General features: G+C 36.6%; 1 protein-coding gene across 1 annotated transcript; it reads left to right on the forward strand.

Annotated features, from left to right (window-relative positions):
* The first annotated feature begins 603 nt into the window (after positions 1 to 603).
* Positions 604 to 25,639, forward strand: nid1a (nidogen 1a). The gene is made up of 20 exons (XM_073873499.1): positions 604 to 874; positions 8,359 to 8,667; positions 8,974 to 9,203; positions 9,278 to 9,561; positions 10,294 to 10,428; positions 10,509 to 10,760; positions 10,849 to 11,049; positions 11,155 to 11,388; positions 11,990 to 12,127; positions 14,355 to 14,478; positions 14,984 to 15,132; positions 15,667 to 15,786; positions 17,340 to 17,567; positions 18,106 to 18,272; positions 20,007 to 20,133; positions 21,417 to 21,588; positions 21,730 to 21,887; positions 22,943 to 23,066; positions 25,074 to 25,186; positions 25,306 to 25,639. The coding sequence occupies exons 1-20, from the start codon at positions 671 to 673 to the stop codon at positions 25,428 to 25,430; spliced, it is 3,594 nt and encodes a 1,197-aa protein (XP_073729600.1). The 5' UTR covers positions 604 to 670; the 3' UTR covers positions 25,431 to 25,639.
* Positions 25,640 to 27,212: the final 1,573 nt, after the last annotated feature.

The raw sequence follows: 27,212 nt of genomic DNA on the forward strand, positions 1-27,212 counted from the left end.
GAAGGTTGTTGATGAATGAACACTGTGTTCTGTATCATGGAAAATTTTGAAGTTTGGAGCAACCCAGCAGTTGGCCGAATTTGTGTTTTCTCTGGGATTGAATCCATGGCATTTACTAAAAAACATACCATGATGGTACTGTATGAATGCCATATTTATATAACACAATATTTTCATGATTCTTCAAAGAACTTTAAAGAAAAATGAATATGGTACCATATCAATACAAATTTGTCCAGCCCCTGGGAACTATCCCATAACATCTACTGATTAAAACCGAATGCACTGTAATGCATAAAAATAACTGAGGGAGCACAAAGATGTTTTTGGCTAGACTTGTGCATGTGATGTCCAAGAGATAAAATTTGAACCTTCATTGATCTCATCTGAATGCTCTTTAAAAGCAACTTTGATCGCACGTTAAAAATCCTGCTATCACTGGAATGTTACCATAATCAATCCCGATGCTAATAAACAGCCCAAATGTAAATAAATGAAGTTAAACATCCACGTGTGGTTTAGTACTGCTCGTGTTAATCATACAAACAGATGTGTTCGTTGAAGTAAGCTCTTCCATCTGAGGAGGTTTAACGTTAGATGATGGGAGGAGCGACCAGACTTGTCGTTTGGACAGAAGTTCAGCAGTAGTTAGTCTCAGCTTCGGTTCGGGATGGACATGGATCGGCAGGGATGGTCAGTGTGGATCTTACTGTTGGGATTGTCGGTGTCTGTCAATGGAATAACACGGCCGGATTTATTGTCGTTTGGAATCGAAGCGGGAGATCAGCAGCTCAGTGACGCCAATGATGACACGCGACAGATTTCACTCGATAAACCCGTCACATTTTACAATAAACAATTCGACAAGATTTATGTGAGTATTTCATATTTATACAATTTTAAATATATAAACATCACTGAAAGTACTGTGGTACTGACACAAACCTAGTTTTAATTGGATATCATGACAAATTGATGCATATATTTTAGGGCTGTCAATAGATTAAAATATTTAATCGCAGTTAATCGCATGATTTCATGAGTTAACTCGCGATTAATCGCAAATTAATCGCACATTTTTATCTGTTCTAAATTTACCTAAATGTAACACTTTTTAAGTTTGTAATGCTCTAATCAGCATGGATTTGGATAATATATATGCTATATGCAAATGTATGTCTACAACAGCCTGTTTACATTTTCAACAGAACCATCAGCCATAGTTTTATAAATGTTTTGCCTTTAGAAGACCTTGTTGTTTCTCCATTTCTGTTTGCTGCTGCATCATTAGTGACCTGTGCTGGCAAATTGAGTTGGGATGAGCAAATTTTCAAAAATGTGTCATTTATATTTTAACATTCTCTATTAAAAAACTTCAAAACAATTGGAACAATTGTTGGAATCTGACAAAGCATGACAGAACTTTACCTGTTAATGCAGAGCAAAAACAATATCAATATACATATATGTTTTTCTTTTATTGATTAATTTTGACATTGAGACAGACCACTTTAAGACTGTAGGATAATGCAAGGGTTTAATATAAATGACACAACAGATACTTTTTCTTAACAGTTAACCAAACATTCACTTCAGATATAACAGATTATAGGTCATACCTGCGTGAATTCTTGTCAAAACAGATATTTTTAAACCTGTAATTTTGTGTTAGATATCTATATATATCAGGGTCACGCACTCGCGCATTTGTGTGCATGCGCTTCAGATGTCTGTGTCAGACATCGCTTTTGAGCCTTGTCACTCTTAATAACTGTTTTAACATCAATCAGATCCCGAACTTTATCTCTCTTAATAATTATTTTAACATCAAGAAAGTCCTGCGGTCTATTTTCTATAATTTCTGAATGCTTTTTAAAACGAAACTAAAAAGTGAAAGAAGACGCATCTTTGCTTTATATGGATTTGGGACGGTACACCTCACAGAAAACGTGCAGAAAACTGCACGTGCAGAAAACGTGCATTTTAGATGTTTAAATACCATTTAGAGCATTGGATTTGCTAGACGAGAGCTTAATGTTCTTATTTTTATGAAAAGCTCCGACTCATCTAGACAGCGCCAGTCACTTCCTGCGTCTCAATTCATCCAGCTGTGGGTCAAACAGAAATTGCGTGTTGCGTTAATCGCGCGTTAATAAAATTAGTGCCGTTAAAATGAATTTGCGTTAACGCGTTATTAACGCGTTTATTTTGACAGCCCTAATATATTTATGAGGTAACGTTAACATTAAATGATGGTCTCAGCATGGCAAATATCTAGAATAAAAAGGATATACAACACAAATTAAATATTACCACATAATATTGCAGTACACTTTAGTTAGTGGATAGTTTTACAAACGGTGAGCAAATTGTGTGCGTTTGTTTTATTTGTGTAAATGTATTAAAGGTGCAGTGTGTAACTTTTAGAAGGTTCTAATGACAGAATGCAATATAATTTACAAAACTATATTATCAGTGCTGTATAAAGACCTTACATAATGAACTTTTATGTGTTTATTACCTTAGAATGAGCCATTTTATTTACATACACTGTGGGTCCCCTTACATGGAAGTCGCCATTTTGTGCCGCCATGTTTCTACAGTAGCCATAAACGGACAAACTGCTGTACAGAGCGCATTTTATCACTACTGAACAACAACATGTTTGTCCTTTGGCGGCTACTGTAGCTTCTCTATGCGTTTCGGTGAATGGTGACTAAGCCATTGGTTGCAATTCACAATCCACTGCTAGATGCCGCTAAAATCTACACACTGCACCTTTAAAATGTCAGGTGTGTGTCAGTGTTCTCTTCTGTATTCTGGTAAAATAAATAAGGGTGCACATTAGACAGGAATAATTTAATAATAATATTGAATTTTGGCATATGAAGTGATTATAAAAATATGTATTCATGCTGATAGTTATTATAAAATGTGGACGGATATTTTGTCAGGTTTAAAATTCAATCTCTGTAAACATCAAGTCTAAAGAGAGAGCATAATAGCCACGTGTCTAATGCCTGTAAACATTCATGTGGTTTGTATTAAAATATTTTCATTGACACATTGTGTTAACAAGAACAGCAGATTTGGCAGCTAAACAGCATACAGCACATAGACAAAAAACTCTTTATACTCCTAATTGTGTAACACATCATTTGGGATGTTTCGAAACAGAAATGTCCTTAGGTTTGTTACAATATATAGAAAACTGATCATATGTTAACTCTTTACTCCAGAAAAAACATTGATTGTGTATTAATCGTGTGAATGATCTCCTGTATTATTTCACATGCTTTAATATGTTGTTTTGTGCATGCTGAATTTTCTCAAAGGAGTTGTATAACAATAACATTCATAATTGCTCTTCCTACTACCTTTGCCAAAAGTCTTTCCTTTTCCAGGAAATATGTCAATGTTTTTTTTAACATGAGCATTGTTATTATATTTAGCTGACTGCACTGCCCTATATGTGTTTTAACATAACTTTTTGTTGTTGGTTTTGTAATGTAGTTTAAAACTGCAAAGTTAGATGAGTGAATGACAAGGTCCTTCATCAGTGTTTGTAGAATTTCCGGCAGAATACGAAGTCCATGTGTTGTAACATTCTGAAAACATCTGGAAATTCAGTTAGTTCAAACATGCACACATGTTTTTGTTGCTCTCATGTCTGATTTATTTAACCGCTCAAGCAAGTATCTCATTCACTACAAAGTGTGCTCATGTTCAATCCTGTGATATGATTTAATAATACCGTGCATTTTTTGGCAAATCTTCATTGTGTAAGAAAGCACAGATCACAGTTTCCCCCTTCTTGTCCATCACTAACTCCATATCCAAACATTTCGTAGTGATTTTCATTGATACATTGATATTTAAATTTCCACAAGTTAAGCAACTTTACGGGGCGGTTTTCCGGACAGGGCTTATCCTAGTCCCGGACTAAAATGCATGTTTGAGTTGGCTAAAACATCTTGCACTCCCATATGTTAAATCAGTGCCATTGTTTTGTCTCACAATGCACACCAATAATGTTTATTTCTAAAGTATGTTTGTAAAAACTACTTAAATGTCTTAAAAATAATGAAGGCCGGTAGTCCTGGATTAATCTAAACCCTGTCTGGAACCTGCCCCATTAAATGATCTTGAGTGAATTTAGCCATGGTAACAGATTTTTACTGTAGTTACAGATGGTGAACCGCTTTAAGTAATTTTTTTTCTTTCTGCCATGTTGTACTGTATATACAGTAGTGAACCAGATGACTAAATACTGAATGCTGAATATGTTGACTTTAGTTGCCAGCCAGCGGCAGCATTTTTTACGATTTTCACAAAAGTTTAAAGGTGACATAGAATGATGGAACGGGGTATTTATCCTTGTTCTGTGATGTGACATGTAGACAAATATTTTTGGGGGGTCTGTAATGCCTTAGAAGCTTCCTAAAAACCTCTCTCAGATAGCTCTATTAGGGTGGGGGATTTTAAACAACTGGTTTTGCACCTATTTGGCTTAACTTGCAATCTCATTACTGATTGGCTGACTTTGCTGCCACTCAAAAAATGTAGCCAAACTGTAGGGGCAGTTAGATGCCTGTGATGTCATAAGCATCAGTTTTTCAGATTGGGCTGTTTTCTGGCTGACATTTCTAAAAGAGGAATTTCTGTGAGACTGAGATGTTTAGCATGTTTTGCACTTTTTGTATGTTTGTGAATGTGGGTAGACTACCATTATTCACCAAAGACAAGGTAAAAATGGTTTTTCATTCTCTGTCCCCTTTAATGCCTTCCAGAAAATGTTCTTCTTCAGATATATAAACATACAATATACCAAATAAAAGAACAGACCCTCTGCTTTCAAACAAAAAAAAATCATCCTATCTTCATTTGTTCTCTCTTTATCACTTATCAAATATGCGTAGGTTTCTTCAAAAATACAAAATTTTGATCAGAAAGCTTAAGATAATTGCATTTTTGTAAAGGACTTTGTTAGAGATCAGATTCAGAAAGATCATCAAAACATACACTGAGTTTTTACTGTTTGTTTTTTTTTTTATCAGTGGATGCTTCAGTGTTTTAAAAGTTGGGTAAAAGCATCACATAGTGGATAATAGAAGAAATATTAATTGCCGTAAAAACTCGTCATTGGCAGGAAATCAATTTCTCTTAATTGAAGAGATTACTTGTCAATGGCGGGAAAAGAGTTAATATTTACTGTCCAATATGCACTGTTAACCCTCATGTTGTTTTACCCAATTAAAAATAGGTACACTTAACCTAAACCCTGAAAAATGTCCTCCATTACTCAAGTTTTTAAGTTTAATGCACGAATTGCATGATTTCTCTCATTAAACAAGAAACTTTGAGTTGAATCAACTTATTTTAGCTTATTTAAGTCTGGATTTGAAAATTTTACTCATCATTCATTGCATTTATACCACTGCATTTGTTTTTTGTTATCATTATTGCTTATTATTTTTGTGGTTAAGTTAAGAGATCATTTTTTCACTTCATGAGATTTGATTACTGTCACCATTATTGAGACTTGTGTGTTGAGGTCTCTGTGCGAAGTTGAAACCTTTGCTTTTCTTAATGTTACCTTTGCTTTGCAATGTGTCCTCATTTTATGAGAGGCAAAGATTGCAGAGTTCTCCTCAAATTTTATAAAACTATGTTAAAATGAGATTCTCATATTGTTAACTGACCATTTATAATGTTTAGTTAATCAAACAAGGATATATTGTTGGAACAAAACGTTTTACGTTCAGGCCTGTGGATTTAACTTAAAATTACTTGTTTGTTTAACAAAAGTTTTTTAAGTAGAATTAACTCGTCTGGGCTTACAGTGTGGGTCTTCAATAGGGGGTCCGTACACGTCGTTTTGTTGATTCAACTTAAAAAAAGTTGCATGGTTGCCTCAAAATTTTAAGTAAATTTAACTTATAAATATTAGATTCAAAAAAGTTGTTGTAAACTAACATTTTACTCAACATTTTAAGGCAACCAGGTAATTTACTTTTTTAAGTTTACAGTGTGCTGGTATTACTGGGGGCCCTCCAAATATACACTAGTCAACATTTAAACTGGATCAAAAAAGTTAATCAAAATTGTCCTAAGACAAGGACGGGTATTGGGTATTGGTTGTAAGACAACTTTTATGAAAGGTTATGATCCACTTCTAATGTTGACTAGTATAGAATGAAAAAAACTGCATCAAACAAAACTGCATTGATAAGCGAATAATACAAAATCTTAAAATGAAAAGCATAACATTCAGTTTGTTTCTAAGTGTGTGATCCTGTCAGTGTTTCCGCTATATACATTCTACCATGGCGGCCCGCCATGCCTAAAACATCCCCGCCACGCCTGCGGTTGTGGATAGAAGGGATACAGCAAACGAAATCTCGCTGGATGACCACTGTTTTATCCTAATCCTTCAACCAAACCCAACTCTAAACACAAAATTTCACACGATTGTAGGATGTATTTGTATCTCATTTAGCCAGAGCCGCTGTTTTCATCCTAATAATCCTACCTCCAAATCTAATCCTTAACTTTTCGGCATTTGCTGTATACCTTCTAGACAAAACCCACTGCGGCAGCTCGCAAAAAAGCTACAGAAATGTCCGCCCTGCCAGACTGGCTGTCTTAGAAATAAATTCCTTTCTGGATTCGCGTTGTTAACTCATTTATAAATAAATCTCCTAAAGTATCATAATTTCTTCCATGGGTTTAGTTTAATAAACAAATAGATTTAAATCAACAGAAGATGATTAGGCTACGTCTCTGTTTTGAGAAATAATAATAAAATAAATAAGCCTATACGAAATATGTTACACTTAAATAATAATTAAATTGACAAAACGAATAAAAAAGTATTTGAGTTTCTGTTTTTTTGTGACGCGCTGACCAAAGCAGCAGAAAGCACGTCATGTTTTTAATGATTTTAAATAAGTACAAAGTTTTCTCCTTATTATGAGTTTATACAAATAAAAAGACATAATTTGAAGTTTCGAATATTGTTTTACTTTTATCTTTATGACTATAAATTTAGGGTAATTTAAGGTTCAAGGTCATCACGCGTATGCTGTTCACCGGCGCATATACACGGACGCAGCGCAGGGCTGCGAGAAAAGACATTATTAAACTTTAGATTTAACATATTACGAGTTTTTTGGAGATTCATTTGGAATCACTGTACTCATATTATCAATTTATCAGGCCATTAGTTATTCAGAATATAGGCTATAAGCGCAGTAGCGCGCTGCTGACCGCTCAGCTGTCAATCAATCTTCTGTGCTTTAGATCGACACTCACAAAGTTTCACATTAAATGATATGATATTTGTCCAAAAACAAAACGCTAAATACTGAATACTACTTATATGCGACTGCAAGACATTAATAGTCGAATCTGTTTGTAAGGAACCTTACATTATTCCCGTGGAAGAGAAGAACGTTGGTAATAGAAACTTGAGGCAGACGGTGAGACTCTTTTATCTGTTTTCAGACGAAACAGCAGGGTCGGGGTACCCGCGGGTGAACCGCGTATTATTTGATGTAACGGGTGTAATAATAGGCTTTTCGCGCGTCATTTGCGTTGTAGATGCAGGTCAGGACTCAATAGACAAGAGTAAAATGCGGGTCTAACATCCAAGACCAAAATTCGACTGGTTTTTAAATGGCCCCGTGCTTTGTGTTTAAGATCTGTCTGAAGACCGTTAAAGGTTTCTATTCAACTGCGCGATTTGCGGTGTGACCGGCTCGGGGTCTTTATGTCAAATGGTCCGGGTGTGAAATAAAATTGCTGCTGATGGATGTTCGGTCAATCACAGTGGTGCGGTTTATCAAACAGGACTGTGCGTGAGTTTGCAACAGCTCTGTAACGCTAAACACGAGCACAACTTGCAATGCACACTACATTAAAACTACAATGAAATATCCGAACTACGTACGTAGCTATGTAACGTTTTTTAAGAAAATACATTTTAGATCAAACATAGAAAAGCAATATGCTATAAATATAAGGAAAAGTAAATGACAGCATGAAAATGATAAAAAAATACATGTTAGTTTACTGTAGCCTATATTCTACTTTTAAAAAAATAATGTACATCATCATGGGCGCCCCCTGCCGCCACAGCTGAAAAAAATCCTAGAGGAAACACTGCCTGTTAAGCTCAGTGGTGAGCATTCCGTTAGCAGCTCAAAAGGTCAAGGTTCAAACCCAGGGAACACACTTACTGATAAAAATGCATACCTTGTAAGTCACTTTGGATAAAAGTATATACCAAATGTGTAATTGTTAATGGTCTTTTTTAAACACATGCACTTATATATTATATATTTTTCTGACATTCAGATCAACACTAATGGGTTCGTTGCTCTGAAGACGCCGACAGGTGAATCTGAGTATCTGGGCAACATGCCGCCCAGATTTGGAATGATTGCAGCTTTGCAGGGCGATCTGGACACCAGCGATGGTGTTGGTAAGGTGTTTTTCCGACAGGACACCGGTTCAGCTCTTCTGCGTGATGTGGCTGATCACATAAACAGAGCTTTTCCTGAGCATGATGAGATAAACCCCAGTCACGCTCTGGTGATCACATGGGTGGATGTGTCCGCTCACCAAACTGAGACCAGAGGAGACGGTCTGGAGCATGCAGAAAAAGTAAATTCACATGATTTATAGGACATTTATAGTCGAAAGTGAAATTATTTTGTGTCCACATTTATGTGGTTGGTTATGAACAAACAACTTTAGAAAGAGAACATTGACCATATGAATGTTAAAGATGCTTTCAACAAATATACTTTTGTGTTAAATCATCTGCTAAATGCATAATTGTAAATGGATATATTTGAGCGAAGACAAATTATAAAGAAATCTCACACATTAACCAAAAATGAAGATTTATTTATGGATAATACTATAATCGATTTTATAATTAATCAAACATATGCCTAAATGTTACAGCGAAATACATTTCAACTGGTCATTGCTTCAGTTGAGAAGATGTCCTATGCGATATTACTCTATCCAAGAGATGGGATGCAATTCCAGAGCACCGGTTCTACAGGGAATAGTTACACAATGCACGCTGGCTTCAGTAAAGGAGAGGAGCCATATCTCATATTTTCTACGAAACAGGGACCTTACTATCGTATCACAGATGACACAGAAGCATCTGTCAGAAAATTAGCTGAGTAAGTAGATGAGACTGTTCGTGATAATAACAATAACAATAACTTTTATTAAACCTCTTTTGTTGGACTTCCAGGCAAACTAACTCTGGAAAGCACGGCGTGTGGGTATATAAAATCGGAGCAATCCCAGACTTCACAGACATTGTAGCTGGAGAGGTGCCAGATCAACCTGTAGATTCTCACCATTACGGCAGCACAACAAGACACAACCACCAATATCAAGTGTATCCTGATGAGCAACATGGTGTTTACCTTCGGCCAGAACACCCACCACCCGTTCAGGTGGAGACCATTCAGTTCACTCCTGAAGACCCACAGGTTGTGGAGATTGAAAACGATGATGGCATCCATGTTGATGGTCAGCGTCACAGTTTATTAACTTCAATAATCTTGTTGTTTTGTTTTTGTAAAAGAATTACACATCCTTTAAAGGTGCAGTGTGTAAGTTTTAGCGGCATCTAGTGGTGAGGTTGCGAATTGCAACCAACAGCTCAGTCCACTGCTCACCTCTTGCTTTTGAAACACATAGAGAACCTACGGTAGCCACCACCGGACAAACATGTCATCGTTGGGGACAACTTAGTAAAAAAGTTTGTTCGTTAAGGGCTTCTGTAGAAACATGGCTGCACAAAATGGCGACTTCTATGTAAGGGGACCCTCTGTGTATGTAGATACAACGTCTCATTTCGGTCAAGAGATCCTTCTAAAAATTAAACACTGCACCTTTAAATAACATGTAAAGCAAAAGTGCTCAAGGTATCTTGTTTTAATTAGGGATGCACCGATATATCGGCCTATAATCGGTATCGGCACACAAAAGCATTTTCCCCACTATCAGGCATCAACTAATGACCAGGGCAAATTATATACTGGTACTCAAAAAAAATTTAAAACGGAGTAAAAGCAAAACTATCGTATGTATCGGTATCGGTTAACATCATTCTAAGAAGTCTAATATCGGTATCGGCAAACAAATTCTGCATCAGTGCATTCCTAATTTAGTATATTTAATAATAAACAAGACAATACTTATTTAACTAAAATGCGAATTTATATCATTGTCATATTTTTTCCTGTTACTGCTGTACAGTATTTACGTACAACCTCGGGGAATGCGGAAGGCAGAAATGCTCCAAATTTGGCGAATGTAGGAATTATCCAAGTGGACAATGTTGCCAGTGTAAGCCCGGTTTCTACGGCAATGGTGTTCAGTGTGTATCTGAAGGTACTGTAGTATTTCGGTCGCATTGAAATAATGTAAGCACTAAATGTCCAGTGTAAGATAATGAGATCATTCTTCTGAAGGTGTTCCTCAAAGGATGAATGGAAAAGTGAGCGGCAGAATATTCGTGGGAGACTCGCCCGTACCTGTTGAATTTGCCAACAATGATCTTCATTCGTACGTGGTGGTGAATGATGGGAGAGCGTACGTGGCCATCAGCGCCATTCCTTCCAGTGTCGGCTTCTCGCTGCAGCCTGTGTCATCTGTGGGTGGAGTCATCGGATGGGCTTTTGCTCTTCAACAGCCTGGATTCAAGAACGGCTTCAACATTGTTGGTTGGTTTTAATTGTTCGATTAATCTATACAATGTAATGTGCCATGACATTGGTTTGATATGCAGTGATGTGTTCGATCACACCTTAGGTGGAATTTTCAAACGTCAGGTTGATGTGACCTTCCAGCCGGGTGGCGAGAGGTTTACCATCTCTCAAGAGTTCAAAGGCATCGATATCCATGATCACCTGATGGTTGACACCAAACTTGAAGGAAAGATTCCCGAGGTGCCGCAGGGAGCCCAAGTACAACTGGACCCCTACACCGAGATCTATCAATACAGCAGTAACTTAAGTGTGACGCTTACTAAAGCCAAAAATCAGCATTTTGTTTATAAGTATGTGAGTTTATCATTTACACATGAACGTTTTGCCTTTTTATTTCTCTTTCCGATAGTAATCACCTCATCTTCCACCCGGGAGTATGTGGTCAGTCTACAGGAACGGCCTATTCAGACCAAAAGCTATCAGTTTAGAGAGACCATCACGTTTCAGGGCTGCCAGCACCATGAATCGAGTCAAGACGTCCCGTCTACTCAGATGCTGAGCGTCGATCAGGTGTTCGTCATGTATGATGTGAAAGATGAGCTCTTGCGTTACGCCATGAGTAACAAGATCGGAGATATCAATGGTGAGGAGTGCTCAGAATCTTACTGACACCAATTGTTTAAAGTCGCCATGAAATTGAAATTGTTAATGAAATATTGTAGTGTTTGTTATAAATAATTTATCTGTGTGCTTCATTATTATTCTCTTTAATTCATAATATTTAATTAAACACGTTAACTTCCTCCCCTCCTCAAAATGACCTCTCTTCACTTCCTTTCATGAGGAGTGGCGCAAAGGCGGGGTTATCGGAGACTTGTTTCTCTTTCCGGGAAAAGATCACAGCGATTAGCAATTAGCAACATGGCCCAACTCCCAATGATGCAATCAGTTCTCAATGGACGAAATCCGATCCCGCCCTACACATTTTTTATTTTTAGAAGCTGTTTCAGTCAGATATATGCCATGATACAGAAAAGAAGACAAAACTTCCGTTTCATGGTGACTTTGAAGAACTGCACCAATGTATTACAAAAATTGACACCTAATGACATGTTTATCGATATTTAGATGCATTTTTTTATTGTCAATCAAATATGGATAGTCTAGTTTATTTTGAGGATGCTATAAACTACAGTCTGAACAGTTTTTGATGGGAAAATGTGTCTCATGTGCTTCATTGACAGGTGGACAGACTGAAGAGAACCCCTGTTTTACTGGTAGACATGGATGTGACACTAATGCCATCTGTAGACCTGGACAAGGAGCTGAGTTTGTATGCGAGTGTGCTACAGGCTTTAACGGAGACGGACGCGCTTGCTACGGTACAGAAAGATTTAAAGAGCACATACACTCACCTTAAGGATTATTAGGAACACCATACTAATACAGTGTTTGACGGCCTTTCGCCTTCAGAACTGCATTAATTCTACGTGACATTGATTCAACAAGGTGCTGAAAGCATTCTTTAGAAATGTTGGCCATATTAATAGGATAGCATCTTGCTATTGTGGGATGCACATCCAGGGCACGAAGCTCCCATTCCACCACATCCCAAAGATGCTCTATTGGGTTGAGATCTGGTGACTGTGGGGGCCATTTTGTACAGTGAACTCATTGTCATGTTCAAGAAACCAATTTGAAATGATTCGAGCTTTGTGACATGGTGCATTATCCTGCTGGAAGTAGCCATCAGAGGATGAGTACAATGTGGTCATAAAGGGATGGTCAAAAACAATGCTCAGGTAGGCCGTGGTATTAAACGATACCCAATTGGCACTAAGGGGACTAAAGTGTGCCAAGAAAACATCTCCCACACCATTACACCCCCACCACCAGCCTGCACAGTGGTAACAAGGCATGATGGATCCATGTTCTCATTCTATTTACACCAAATTTTGACTCTACCATCTGAATGTCCCAACAGAAATCGAGACTCATCAGACCAGGCAACATTTTTCCAGTCTTCAACTGTCCAATTTCGGTGAGCTCGTGCAAATTGTAGCCTCTTTTTCCTATTTGTAGTGGAGATGAGTGGTACCCGGTGGGATCTTCTGCTGTTGTAGCCCATTCGCCTCAAGGTTGTGCGTGTTGTGGCTTCACAAATGCTTTGCTGCATACCTCGGTTGTAACGAGTGGTTATTTCAGTCAAAGCTGCTCTTCTATCAGCTTGAATCAGTCGGCCAATTCTCCTCTGACCTCTAGCATCAACAAGGCATTTTCGCCCACAGGACTGCCGCATACTGGATGTTTTTCCCTTTTCACGCCATTCTTTGTAAACCCTAGAAATGGTTGTGCGTGAAAATCCCTGTAACTCAGCAAATTGTGAAATACTTAGGCCGGCCCGTCTGGCACCAACAACCATGCCACGCTCAAAATTGCTTAAATCACCTTGACCAGGACCACACCCCTTAATGCATTGAAGCAACTGACATGTGATTGGTTGATTAGATAATTGCATCAATGAGAAATTCAACAGGTGTTCCTAATAATCCTTTAGGTGAGTGTATTATACCCGTTTTAAAAGATGTAATCTAATTTGCAGGTATGTGTCTCTGAAGCTTCAGCTTAAAATACCTCACAGATCATTTGTTATAGTATGTCCAAAATGCATTGTTTTAATGTGTGTACCTTTAAATGCAAATGAGCTACAGGTCCTCATTCCCTTACCAAAAGAGACATTGAGTGCTTTCAGTCAAAATAGATCTGATTCCTGTGAATACAGTCTGAGACAATATTATATTTAGCCACAGTAGTGCTACAACGTGCTGACAAAAGCTTTTGGGTAAAATTAACCTGTCAGTCAGTGGCTGTGGCCTTTGGGCGGAGCTTTATCAGTGTGATGTCACATTAACAAGAGAATCAAAACAGCTTTGGTATAATGAGACGGTGAGGGTGGATTTTTTTTCATTGCAGGATTGTGTTCACACACTAATGTGCACATTTATGTCCAAACATCTTGTAAAAGTTAATTTTGCATAATATGTGCTCTTTAATAAGTAATCATTATAAGAGGATCTCAGAGATTTGTTTTGGTTTGGATTAGGAGTTGATATGAACATTCATCTCCTGTTTTAAATCCCTCATTTATGTCTTTCCTTCCAAAACCAAGTTGACTTGTGTCCAGCAAAAAACAATTTCATCTTGTTTCCTGTCCTTAGGTGGTAGTTACCAAACCAATCTTTTAATCTGATGTCTGAATTGTCTTAGTTTGTCTTGAAATATTGCCTGAGAATGTGACCGATCCCCTGCTGCTTAAAGGAAATTACGAAAAAGAACAGATGTTATCTTGAAAACCTTTAATTATGGAAAAGGATGTTATCGTTGTTATCCATGGGAATGTAAGGAAAAGGAAGTCTTTTGGCCTTCCTAATGCACAGATTTGAAATGAATCCTGTCTGTTTACAGTGACTGTAGACATAACATAAGAGTGTGTTTACATGAATACCCCAGCAGACAGTACAGAGATCGTGAATGTCACTTCATTGTAAATAACACAATCAAGAGATGTAAAACACGAATATTCTCAATATAAAAATCTCTATACATTAGATGTCGATGAATGCAGGGAATCTCCGCAGATCTGTGGACCACATGCAATCTGTAATAACCAGCCTGGGACTTTCCGTTGTGAATGTCAAGATGGCTTTCAGTTTGCTAGTGATGGACGGACGTGTGTCGGTAAGTGAGAGTAACACTGGTTTCATTGCTCAGTATGTGTTTACATCTGTTTGCACATCAAAAATATGCTTATGGTTTAAGCTGCTATCTGTATTTTTTCCTCTTTACTGCCATTTTTGTTTAAAACATGAAATGTAGTTGCTCAAGTAATCAAAAAAAGTTACGCAACATAGTCCATTAAAAAAGTCTTCGGAAAGATGTGCAATCTGACTTCACATTTCTTGTTTGGTCAATTTTATCTAAAGGAGAGCAAAAACCCATATGAAATCTATTACATTTTTATTAAATGGAACCTTTATTTCTCCTGTTTCTCAGATGTTTCTCCTTTAGAGTTGTTTGCCTTACTGTTTTCCTAAAAACAAGAAGATACTAGATACATACTTTGTGCTATTTTTTTCTGTGGGAATACTAAGACAAATTCAAATCCATTCAATAATAAATCTATACAGAGATAAATGGCCTTGTCATATACATTGGTGTAATGTTGTCTTGCATTGGATTGTCGAGGTGTCACGACCCGTGGATCCGTGTCAAATCGGTACTCATGACTGTGACGTCCCTGAACGAGCTCGCTGCAGTTACACCGGTGGATCAACATATATTTGTTCCTGTCTACAGGGCTTCGTGGGAGATGGACGCACCTGTCAGGGTGTGTTTCTTTTTAGAAGATATACAATACCTCTATATTCAAGTTTATAAGAATTAAATGAGAGAGCGTAATGCACAAATGTACATTTTAATCTTTTAATTAAAACCTTTGAAAATGCAGTTCTTTGTTCCAACATTATTCTATCTAGGCTTAGAATTATTTAAATTGTAACATTTATATATAATATATTTATACATAAATATAAAAAAGCAGGAACATCAATGTAAATGGGGTGCTTGACAAAAAAAAACGTAATAGTGTAAAAATTCAAAGTCGGCAACACCAAAGCTCGAAAAAAAATATTATTAAAAGCTAGAGCATGGCATCAATGTGACGTTTCAAGCATGCAGGCTCTTCATCAGCTTTTAATAATAAACATTTTTATATTTTTGGAGCTTTGGTGTTGCCGACTTTGCATATACATAAATAAATATGAAATGCATACAGTATATGTTAAAAAAAATACATCGATTTATTTTGATATATAAGGCTGTAAAAATACAGCTCTATAAACATTTAATATCTTTCTTTTAGACATAGATGAATGCCAGTCAAGTCAGTGTCACGAGGATGCCATCTGCTACAACACACCTGGATCATTCACCTGTCAATGTAAACCTGGTTTCTATGGCGACGGTTACCATTGCTCAACAGGTAGAACACAATTTACTTTAGATGAATGTCAAATGAAGAAAATCAGTGCTTAATTCTACGTTTTGATTTAAATCAAATAAATGCCGTTTTATTTCTTTAACCAATGCTTTCAGTTTAAATTAAATTAAATTCCATAGAAGGTTTATCGGCAAACACAAACAGCTTTTTTTGGGCCAAACGTAACTTCCGGTAGACTTTTTGCAAAGAATCAATAAAAAAGTCTTTCTAGAGTAGATTATTTATAATAACAAGCTAAATAAATAACAAGTAGTGTCCACAGGAGTTCACAGAGTTTGTAAAATGTTTTAAGTTACGTTACACTAAATTCAAAATTATTTATCGAAGACATTTTATTAAGAGAGATTGTTTGCTGTGATCATGCTGATGAGCAGTGTTGGGGGTAACGCATTACAAGTAATGTGCATTATGTAATAATATTACTTTTCTGAAGGAAAGTAACGCATTACTTTATAAATGTATACATTTTTTAAAAAGTAACTAAAATATTAAAAGTAATGCAAGTTACTTTTCAGTTTAATTAATTTGATTTAAGAAAAAAAATATATATATAACTGAACATAGTCACATAGAATATCTTTTCTCTTTATCTCTTTTGCGTGCGAGCCTGAGCGGGAACCGTTTGAGGAACGGAGATGGCAGGCTAGAGCTTGAAATTTTTGCGATAAAAATATGCAATTTCTGAATGCAGAACTTCTCAGTCATAAAAAAGACCTGCAAGTAAGAAAAAGTAATGCAAAAGTAACGTAAAGTATTACTTTTCATGAAAAGTAACTAAATGCAATTAGTTACTTAATATTGTAATGCATTACTTTTAAAACTAACTTTCCCCCAACACTGCTGATGAGTAAAGTTGTTAAGAAAAGTGTGTAATATCTCATACCATGCTGATATTGACGGACCTCATCAATCTCTTCTAGACATTTACTGACGGATTGCCCGCAACTCTTTAAATATTACAACGTGACCTGACATCTTAACCTCTCTTAATGTCAGGGTTAAACCCTCACAGCAGGATTCTCAGTGCGACAGCTGCCATCAACTCCGTTTTAAAAAAACTCATGAAGGTTTTATGGCTTTATTTCCTGTTTTTTGTCGAGGTCATCATATTTTAGTATACTTTAGAGGTTAAATACACTTTTAACAGATAGAATACTGGTGTATTGTGACATTTTGTATGTACTGTCATGTATCCCAGCAAGCAATAACTGAGACAGTGAAATGATGGCTAACTATAGACCCAATAAAGTCAGAGTCCCACTTATACCCTAAATAACCTTGAATTTGGTTATATGCCATTTTTTTGCCAAAATAACTTGCAAAATGTAGGATATTTCATCATGTAAGCAAAGTAAACAGGTGTTTAAAGTGTTTGCTTTCATTTCTTTTACATGTTCTTGGGCTTGGATTAGACCTCTGTTAGACTTTCCCAAATTTTGCCTTTTTTATTTGGGAGGGATGAGCATGCGCAGTCGGTCGGTATGGTCGAGAGACAATATTTGATGAGTTTTGTATCCGTGTTTGGAATTGTACAGATGGTGAGAAGACACAATGTGAGATTGATCGAGAAAGGGCTCAGGGTGCTACTGAGTATGGTCCTCGGGGTCCTCGTCCTGTACCTGGTCAGTTTATACCCACCTGTGATGCCCAGGGTGACTATGATCCCATGCAGTGTCATGAGAGCATCGGTCAGTGCTGGTGCGTGGACCGTAATGGACGTGAGATTTCAGGCACGCGCACAGGACCTGGAACTTTTCCTGAATGTGAGTGTAACTCCTGTACATTTAGAAATCGTGGTCGAAATCACAGTTTAACAGCTCATTTTAATAATCTCATTTACTATTCACTGCAGTTTTGATACAGCATTGTACCAGTAATAAAACCTATTGTCACAAGAATACAGTAGGGTTAAAGGGATAGTTCAGCCAAAAATTTTAATTAACCCATTATTTACTCACCCTCAAGCCATCCACTGTGTATACAATTTTCTTCTTTCAGACGAACACAGAGTTATATTAGAAAATGTACTGGCAGATCCAAGCTTTATAATGGTAGTAAATGGTGCTTCTAATTTGAAGCCCAAAAAACTCTGTCTGTCCTTCACAGAAATAATTGGGGCCCGAGGAGATGAATAAAAATTACAAGATAAGATAAAAATACAAAGAGTAAACACTTGTGTTCAAGTACAGTAGTGGTCTTGGTCCTTTACATTTCATTATTGATGCTATCACACAGCTTATTGTCTGTCATTTTGCAGGTTTATCTCAAACACACAGTCATTTAAATTCTTTTACTCCTCAGGCCCCGATCACACACCCGACCCGATCAGACCGACACCCAGACCCGATGTCAATCCTCTTCCTCCTGGCAGTCACATCCTGTTCACTCAAAGTGGAAAGGTCGAATATATTCCTCTGGACGGCCATGACCTAAAGAAGACCGAAGCAAAGACTGCTCTACACCTGCCGGTAACACTCTTAACACAATCCGCTGTATGACACCTACCTGTGACATTCTGCTTTACATCCAGTATTTCAATCTGTTCAGGGCTGTTCACCAGAATTACACAGATTATCTCCTTCACAGTTAATCCAAACATTTTGTGTACCATAATCATGAACTTACGGTAATTTCATAATTTCATAAAAGAAAATACACACAGTGACACAATGTATATCATAAATGTGTACATGGACCACAAAACCAGTCATAAGTCGGTATATTTGTAACAATAGCAAACAATACATTGTATGGGTCAAAATTATATTTTTTATGCCAAAAATCATTAGGATATTAATTAAAGATCATGTTCTATAAATATATTTTGTAAATTGTCTAACAAAATGTATTTATCATTAAAAATATGTGTCGCTAAAGACTTCATTTGGACAACTTTAAATGTGTTGCACCCTCAGATAACAGATTTACAAATAGTTGTATCTGGGCCAAATATTGTACTATCCTAACAAACCATAAATCAACAGAAAACATATTTATTTAGCTTTCATATATGATGTATACATCTCAATTTGTGGTCCAGTAATCTCTGTGCATTACTGCAGAGTTTACTTTAGTAATGTTATTCATTGTTGCGATTTGTAATCGTGTGTTATGTACTTTGTTTATACTGCAGTTCTGGTCATACTGTAATTTGTCTCTCGTTGCCAGATTGTTGATAACAGAGGATGAGTAATGTTGGGGTGTCTGGAGAATTTTAGGATTGCTTAACTCTGTTTTTCTTGGAATATTATAGTATGAGAGATGTTTATTAGAGACACATGCTGTGCCTCCCTAACATAAGAATCTGAGGACAAAATAATTTCAGGAGAAACCGACCAATTTTATGTATAAAAGAAGAAACATTTTAATGTGTTAATGTGCTTCTGCACCATTTTTTGACTAAGCCACTCCTGAGGTACTTTCATTATAATGATTTCTTATGGATCTAAAACACATAGGTATATACACAGGCTTTTTGGTTTTGCTAGCAATCATATTAGAGGTCACCAAAAGGTTGCAGGCACTAAATTTAATCCTTAAAGGCCACCAATGGTCCGATTTATGATTTTACATTTCCTTTGCTGTGTAAGTGTGCAGTAGTACATGTTAACGATATGCAAAAGGTACATACCCCAAAGCAGTGGTTCTCAAACTTTTTCAGCATTTACAATATAGTCTATCTCTTGAACTGATTTGTCTTGGTTGTAGAACTCCTTTTTGTCTTATTCATACTTATCATATTTTTAAGTTTCTTTCCGGCAGATTTTGTTGTTTGGCCCTGTATTTGCTATTTGCAGCTGTCTGCTTGTTTTTGGAAAAAAAGTCTTCAAAAATAAAAGATCAACATAAATTTGCTGTTCCCGATAAGTTTTAGCTGGACATGCAGCATGTGTGTATAAGGTTTATCTTCTTGTCTTGTAGCTCCACAGATCGGGTCACTGTAGATCGTGTGGATCTCCCGTTCCAGCTGCTCTCATTTACTGCTCACATGCACACATTTACTGTAATGACTAACATCAGTAAAAGCTTATAAACTTCAACCTTTAAGCATTTTAACAAATCTGGCAGACACTCATTTGTCTGACTCGCATTTTGCATATGTGGTTTGTGTTTTGTCTAGACATCATTAAATAGACAATAAGACACAGCTGAATCATATGTTTGTGTCTTAATAAGCTTCATATGTGTTGTTAAATACACAGGAGAAAGTGTTGATCGGCATTGCATACGATTGTTTGGAGAAGATGGTGTACTGGACGGACATCAGCACACCTGCTATTAGCAAAGCTAGTTTACAAGGAGGAGAGCCAATACATCTCATCAAATCAGGTACAGTAAATATACTCCCCCATATTTTTATGAAATTGGTTACCATCATTAATGTGGTCAATGCAAGTTCATAATTTATCCTTCACAGTTTGGTTGCTACTGTAATAAATAACCAATACCTGGAAAGCTAACTACTGTAACATTGACATTTAGATTTCTCATATATCATATGTTACCCTGGACCACAAAACTAGAAATAAGGGTACATTTTTTTAAATTAAGTGCGCTGCATGCAAATGCGTGTTTTCTCAATGAATGAACTTGAAAGAATTATGGTGAAATGCTGCCACATCCGAAAGCTAGAGGGCGCTCTCGTGTAGAAACTCCATTTGTGCCACAGAAGTAGCATTACAAACGCTATTCCAGGAAATGTCTAAAGGGATATTTATATCACTGTTCTTCAGATTGTTTCAGGTATTTTCATGATAATAAAAATATTTTGAATGATTGTGTTTGACGAGTGTTGCTTTTTAAATTCACATTATAAACGACTCAAACTCATAGTGATTTTAGATTGATAAGGACTTGCTACTAATCACAGAGCCGTAGTACACGCACAAGCTGTGCATGAAACACAGATTCGGAGCCTTGCGATTCAGAATCGATTTTACGCAGGTCTTTTTAATGGGGAACACCATGTATCGTAACAGCCCTAGTTCACACCAGACGTGGTAAAGGTGACGTAGTTGGATTATTTGGACATTTTAAGTTAACCCGCAAAAGTTCAGATTTTTCAACTCGCGCGTTTTTTTCCGCGGCAACGGTCAATTTGTGTCATTCGCGTGAACTAGACGCTGGAATGAGGTGGATTCGCATCTACCACATTGCGCTAAACAACTCATTTGCGCTGCGAGAACTCCAGATGAGCGTAAATGCGTTTTTAAATTGACTTAACATTGAAATCACTCGCGCTAATGCCTCTACCGCAGCTGGTGTGAACGCAGCATAAGAGTGCAAAAATTTCAATATTGAGATAATCCTCTTTATAGTTGTCTAAATGTAGTTCTTAACAACACATATTAATTTTTGTTATATTTACGGTAGGACATTTACAAAATATCTTCATGGAACATGATCTTTACTTAATATCCAAATGATTTATGGAGAAAATTGATCACAAATATACATGTGCGACTTGTGACTGGTTTTGTGGTCCAGGGTCACATATTATGTCAGCTGTTTCTCGATTAATTTTTGTTTGATTTTGCCAACTTGATTATTGGTTCCCATTGAGAAATCACACATTTGGCACTGGTTGACATTTAAACCGATTTATGTTTCAGATCTTGGCAGTCCTGAAGGTATTGCTATTGATCATCTGGGCAGGAATATGTTCTGGACGGACTCCATGAAGGACCGAATTGAAGTTTCGTTACTTGATGGAACCCAGCGTCGAATCTTGATTGACACAGACCTTGTTAATCCCAGAGCCATTCTCACTGATCCCGTCAATGGGTGGGTGACTGGTTGAAAAAACTACGGTCAAACATAAAATTAACTGCTTTATTAGAAACTGTCTACATTTAAAAATCTATCATCGTTGTTAAAGGAAAGTTATTGCAGTGTTTACCAACCAAAAGTGTGTTTCTCCCTCAGCTACATCTACTGGGCCGACTGGAACCGAGATTCTCCCAAAATTGAGATGGCTTACATGGATGGCACAAATCGAAGAGTGTTGGTCAAAGACAACTTGGGCCTCCCTAACGGTTTAACTTACGACCCTCAGTCCTCACAGCTCTGTTGGGCAGATGCCGGTATGTTTCATAATTCTGCTTACATAGTCTATACTGAGATACATTTACTAGTAATGATAAATTAATAGCTGCTAAAACTCAGCTAATTTTTTTTATCTTATTAACCCATTCCCCGCCAGCCATTTTTTGAAGAGTTGCCCACCAACGTTTTTGGTGATTTTTACAAAAGTTTTTTTAAAAAATGCCTTCCAGGAAAAATTTCTTCTAAAAGTATATAAACATAAATATATCAAATGAAAGAACAAACCACCTGCTTTCAAACAAACAATACACAAACAAACAAAACGGGGAAAAAAGTTTCATCCTATCTATATTTTGTTCTCTGCTTATGAACTCTTAAATATGAGTATTTTTGATTTTAAAATATTTTTTTTTTGCAAAAAGCTGAAATAATTCAATTTTCTTAAGGAATTTTGTCAGATTCAGAACGATTATCAAAACATACATAGAGTTTAAAATGAGTAAATAACGTTTTGGCTTCAGTTTTTTCATAAATTGGGTAAGTACCATCTAGTGGATAACTGCAGTAAGAGAAAACTCGTCAATGGCGGGGAAAGAGTTAAAACACTGCCACAAATTACCTTATTGTACTTCTCTAGTTAAAGGATACCTGAACTATAAAGACTTGTACTCTATGGTCAAGGTCACTTTTTTACTCAGCTGTCCAATCACAGTGGAGGAGGGGCGGGACAAATATCACAACAACCAAGCAACGCATCGTTCAACAACTGATAAATAAAGCAGAAGTATCATAGGAAACAAAACACTTAGCTGAAAATGTGCTGGCAAGCGCACACAGTCGGCGTACACCTGGTGTTTTCAGCTGTGTTTAAACGTTTTGGTGCACACGCCCCCCTTATAGATGAAGTGTGTGATATTTAGATAAACAGGTTAAAATATTTTCATATATAGCTAGACTTTTTTTACTAGGTCAGTAACAGATGTAATATATGTGGACCGAAGTCTGCTATAGAGTTAAGATGACACATTTGATCTGTAAGATGATGGATGTGCATTTATGATGATCATAATGAAATCTGATATCTTTCATCCAGGTACACATAAAGTGGAGTGCATGAATCCAAACCACGGCAACCGGAGACAGCTTATGGAGGGAATTCAGTATCCATTCGGAATGACTACAGATGGACGCAACCTCTTCTACACTGACTGGAAGAGGTTAGCCTGGCTCAGTTTTTACCCATTATTAGGTTCAAATAAAATCAGTGTCATTTACAATTCAAATATGAATATTTTGGGTTTTCTACAGATCTCTGACACTACATATGAGCTTATGTAATTCACTGCAATATTACAGAGCTAAACTAAGTTAACATGTGGAAAACCATTTGAAGTACAAAGTTCAGATCTAGATTTGCCACAGTGACCCTTAACTTTCTCTGTGAACTTTGCTAAGTCAAACAAAAATCTGGTCAAACTGTAAGAGCGTCAGCATTTCAAACATTTCAGAACTTTCTTTTTGGGCAAACAAGGATACTGCAATAGTTTAAGATTAGCGAGAGAATAACGTGTGTGCAGCTTCATGATTTTTAAATATGATTTAAATTAATTTAAAGGGGACATTTCACGATTTCAAAGATTTTTTTAAGATGTAAAATAAATCTTTGGTGTCTCTAGAGTATATATGTGAAGTTTTAGCTCAAAATATCATATAGATAACTTATTATAACATGTTAAAATTTCCATGTGTGCAAAAATGTGCTGTTTTGGGTGTGTCCTTTTAAATGCAAATGAGCTGATCTCTGCACTAAATGGCAGTGTCGTGGATGGATAGTGCAGATTAAGGGTTATATTATCCCCTTCTGACATCACAAGGGGAGCCAAATTTAAATTACCTATTTTTGCACATGCTTTCAGAGAATGGTTTACGAAAAACTAAGTTACTGTGTTGTTCTTTTTCACGTTTTGTAGGTTGATAAAAGCACTGGGGACCCAATCATAGCACTTAAAGGCGCTCTAAGCGAATCTGTGAGATGTCACTTTTTGTTGATGTTTGAACTGTTTTCAAACAAACAGAGCGTAGCTAACTCCTCCCCCTCCCTTCCGTGCTTTCAAGACTCTGCCCCCCAAACTCTGCCTATGTTTTTGGGGCACAAACATGTCTCTCTGCACTTTCTAATCATTGTTTCCAATATTACTGTGAGTCTATAGCAAAAATCTCAAATCTACAGCTCAGATAGCACTTTACACAAAGTGCTGGATGTCCAGGGACCATTGACCTGATAACAGTACTGATAACTCATAACTGTTTACTCTAGCAGTAACCAACAGTTCATCGCTGTCCTTCCAAAATCTCAATTTCCATATTTTGTGATTTTTTATTTTTTATCATAAATCATTATTATTGGTCACCCTTTATGGGGGTTTGCAAATATTTAACCAATAAGCATATTACAAATTGCTTATCAACTTAGACCATCAAACAGAGTTTTCTAACATTTAAAATACAGTTTTTTTTTATTCTTGATAACGAGACAGCAACGAATTACAGGTTCATATAGTTATATATCATATTTGTGGGCAGTTTATAAGAAAGCAATTTTATGAAATTGATAAATGCTTCAGATGTTGCATTGATAAATAGTACTTTTCAGAATACTGAAAAAACAGCATCTCTATCTCTTGGATGGATTAGACAGCTGAAAATCTGTCATGTTGGTATTTAAGGATATGAAAAGAAAGGTGAAGGTTCACCTCAACAGCTCTCTGTTCTTCTGAGACCTTGATGTTTGTTACGGATGATTCCCTGAACAGCAGCATGTGTAGTTTATGAATGTGTTAGTTATGCGGAGAGGCTGTACTGAGGTCAGGCTGCTGGGGTTTAAAGGCTTCTGACAGCTGGGTGTAATTTCACGGCTTGTTCTGGGTCTTCTCTGATCCTCCTGCAGTCCTTTCCGCTCAGTTAGTAAATGTCTGAGAGTGGACGGAGGAATGTTGAATCATAATATCAACATTCCCCAAAATTTTTAATTGTGAAAATGACGAAACGTCTGGGAAGTACAAAATAGATTTGAGGATAAAATATTTCCAAGGAACTTTATCCACTGGCACTACTGTGTGCATCACACGGTTTGTTATATATTAAACAGGTTTTTTCTATGAAGAAGAAGAAGAAAATGTGAAAGTTGTGTTGTATCTGACGATGCTATGTGTGTTGTTCATCAGGGACGGTGTTATTGTTGTGGATCGTTTTGCTGGCACAGAGCTTGATGAGTTCCAGCCCCAGAAACGAACGCGTCTCTACGGCATCACCACGGCACACGCTCAGTGCCCTTCTGGTATGGGTTACCTTTTACGTTTAGTTTCTGTTCTTCTGAAGTTTATTTACATTGTGCAAGATGTCTTTAACAACTTCATTTATGACCATGAACAAAATTTTTGTGATCTCACTCATCAGGTCAGAATTACTGCTCGGTGAATAATGGAGGCTGCACTCATTTGTGTTTGTCGACTCCTGCTGGTCGATCCTGCAAATGTCCGGACAATGCTGTAGTTTGTGTGGAAAGAGAAGGCGGGTATTAAAGATTCAAAGTCAGAACCAAACTCGTGTGATGTTACATGCCATCCATTCATTACAAAAGATACTGTGAGGTTTCACCGAACCGTATTGAAGTTTGAAACTTAAAGATGTAATAAAGCTGTGTTTTCACTCTGTGATTTAATAATAAAAATCTTTGCCTTAATTGTGTTTATGATGCATTGAAGAGCCATTAAATTCTTTTTAAATAACATTTCTGCTGTTTTCTTTAGAAAAGTGTGGTTGCAATTTCAATTCTGTTATTTTTATATAGTCTATAAATGTGCTTGCAAGAATTCACTTCATTATGGCTGTATTTAGTTATCAGTTGTTTGCTCATATGTGTAACACTAAAGTATACAATTTTTTACAAAAAAAAACCCAAAACAATATTGCCTATTGTCACAGTGTGTTCTTGTAGCTCAGAGGTAAAGCATTGTGTTAGCAGCACAAAAAAACATTGATTCGAAGGGAACACAGATACTGATAAAAATGTATAGCTTGAATACACAATTATCTGCTTTGGATTAAAGCATCTGCCAAATAAATAAATGTATTTTTGTTTTCAAATATCAGTAGTTTTGTTACTTTTATTTATTGGGGTAAAGTGGGAAACCTTTTTACCATTCATCCTGGTGAAACCATTTACCATTCAGATGTCCCACTTTACCCTAAATCTTACTATTAGCAAATAATGTAGTCATTTAGTGAGAAAAAAGAGTGAAATGCATTTATAAATATGTTAAAGAGGACATTTCACAAGACTTTTTTAAGATGTCAAATAAATCATTGGTGTCCCCAGAGTACATATGTAAAGTTTTAGCTCAAAATATCATATAGATAATTTATTATAGCAAGTTAAAATAGTCACTTTGTAGGTGTGTGCAAAAATGTGGCATTTTGGGTGTCATTAAACATGCAAATGAGTTGATCTCTGTACTAAATGGGAGTGGCGTGTTTGGATAGTGCAGATTAAGGGGCGGTATTATCCCCTTCTGACATCACCAGGGGAGCCAAATTTCAATTACCTATTTTTTCCACATGCTTCTGGAAAATGATTTACCAAAACTAAGTTACTGGGTTGATCTTATTCACATTTTCTGATTGATAAAAGCACTGGGGACCAAATTATAGCCCTTAAACATGGAAAAAGTCAGATTTTCATGAAATGTCACCTGTATGAATGCCATATAGACCTTGCTTATGTTCAGAAGAACTCCTTTAGATTCAGTAAAAGGCATTAATGGTCTGATGCATGAAGACACAATATACACAGTGTGACCACCAGAGGGAAGCAGAGGCCTGCAAATCATATGAAAATATTGACCAGTCACAAATGACTAAAATATTTCTCTCTTTTAATGTTTGATTGTTAGTTTGTGTCGATTTGGTGCTTCATTCATTCTGTCTGTCAAAGTAAGAAAAATTAAATAACGAAGACATGTCTGATATAACATTGTTTATATTTTAATTAGGTCTTATTCAGGACAGTTTTCAGTTCGATATTCATTTAAAAGTGTAATGCGTGATATGAGATGCACGCGCGCCGTGTGCACCTAAATAATGAATGAATCGTTACAAAAGAGCTGTGACGACATGGAACACAGTGATCTCGTATCAGATGGAAGTTCAGTCAGTAAAACGGTCCTAAAAACATGTTCATACTTTCACAATGAAGTGTGTGTGTGTTTGTGTAGTGTATGACACAACAAAACGTTGTAATCATAAAAATAGATTGACTGTATAACCGGCAAGTGCAATGACATCAAAGTACCGCGGTATCGATT

Source organism: Misgurnus anguillicaudatus, chromosome 11 (genome assembly GCF_027580225.2).
Source record: "Misgurnus anguillicaudatus chromosome 11, ASM2758022v2, whole genome shotgun sequence".
Lineage (NCBI taxonomy): Eukaryota > Metazoa > Chordata > Actinopteri > Cypriniformes > Cobitidae > Misgurnus > Misgurnus anguillicaudatus.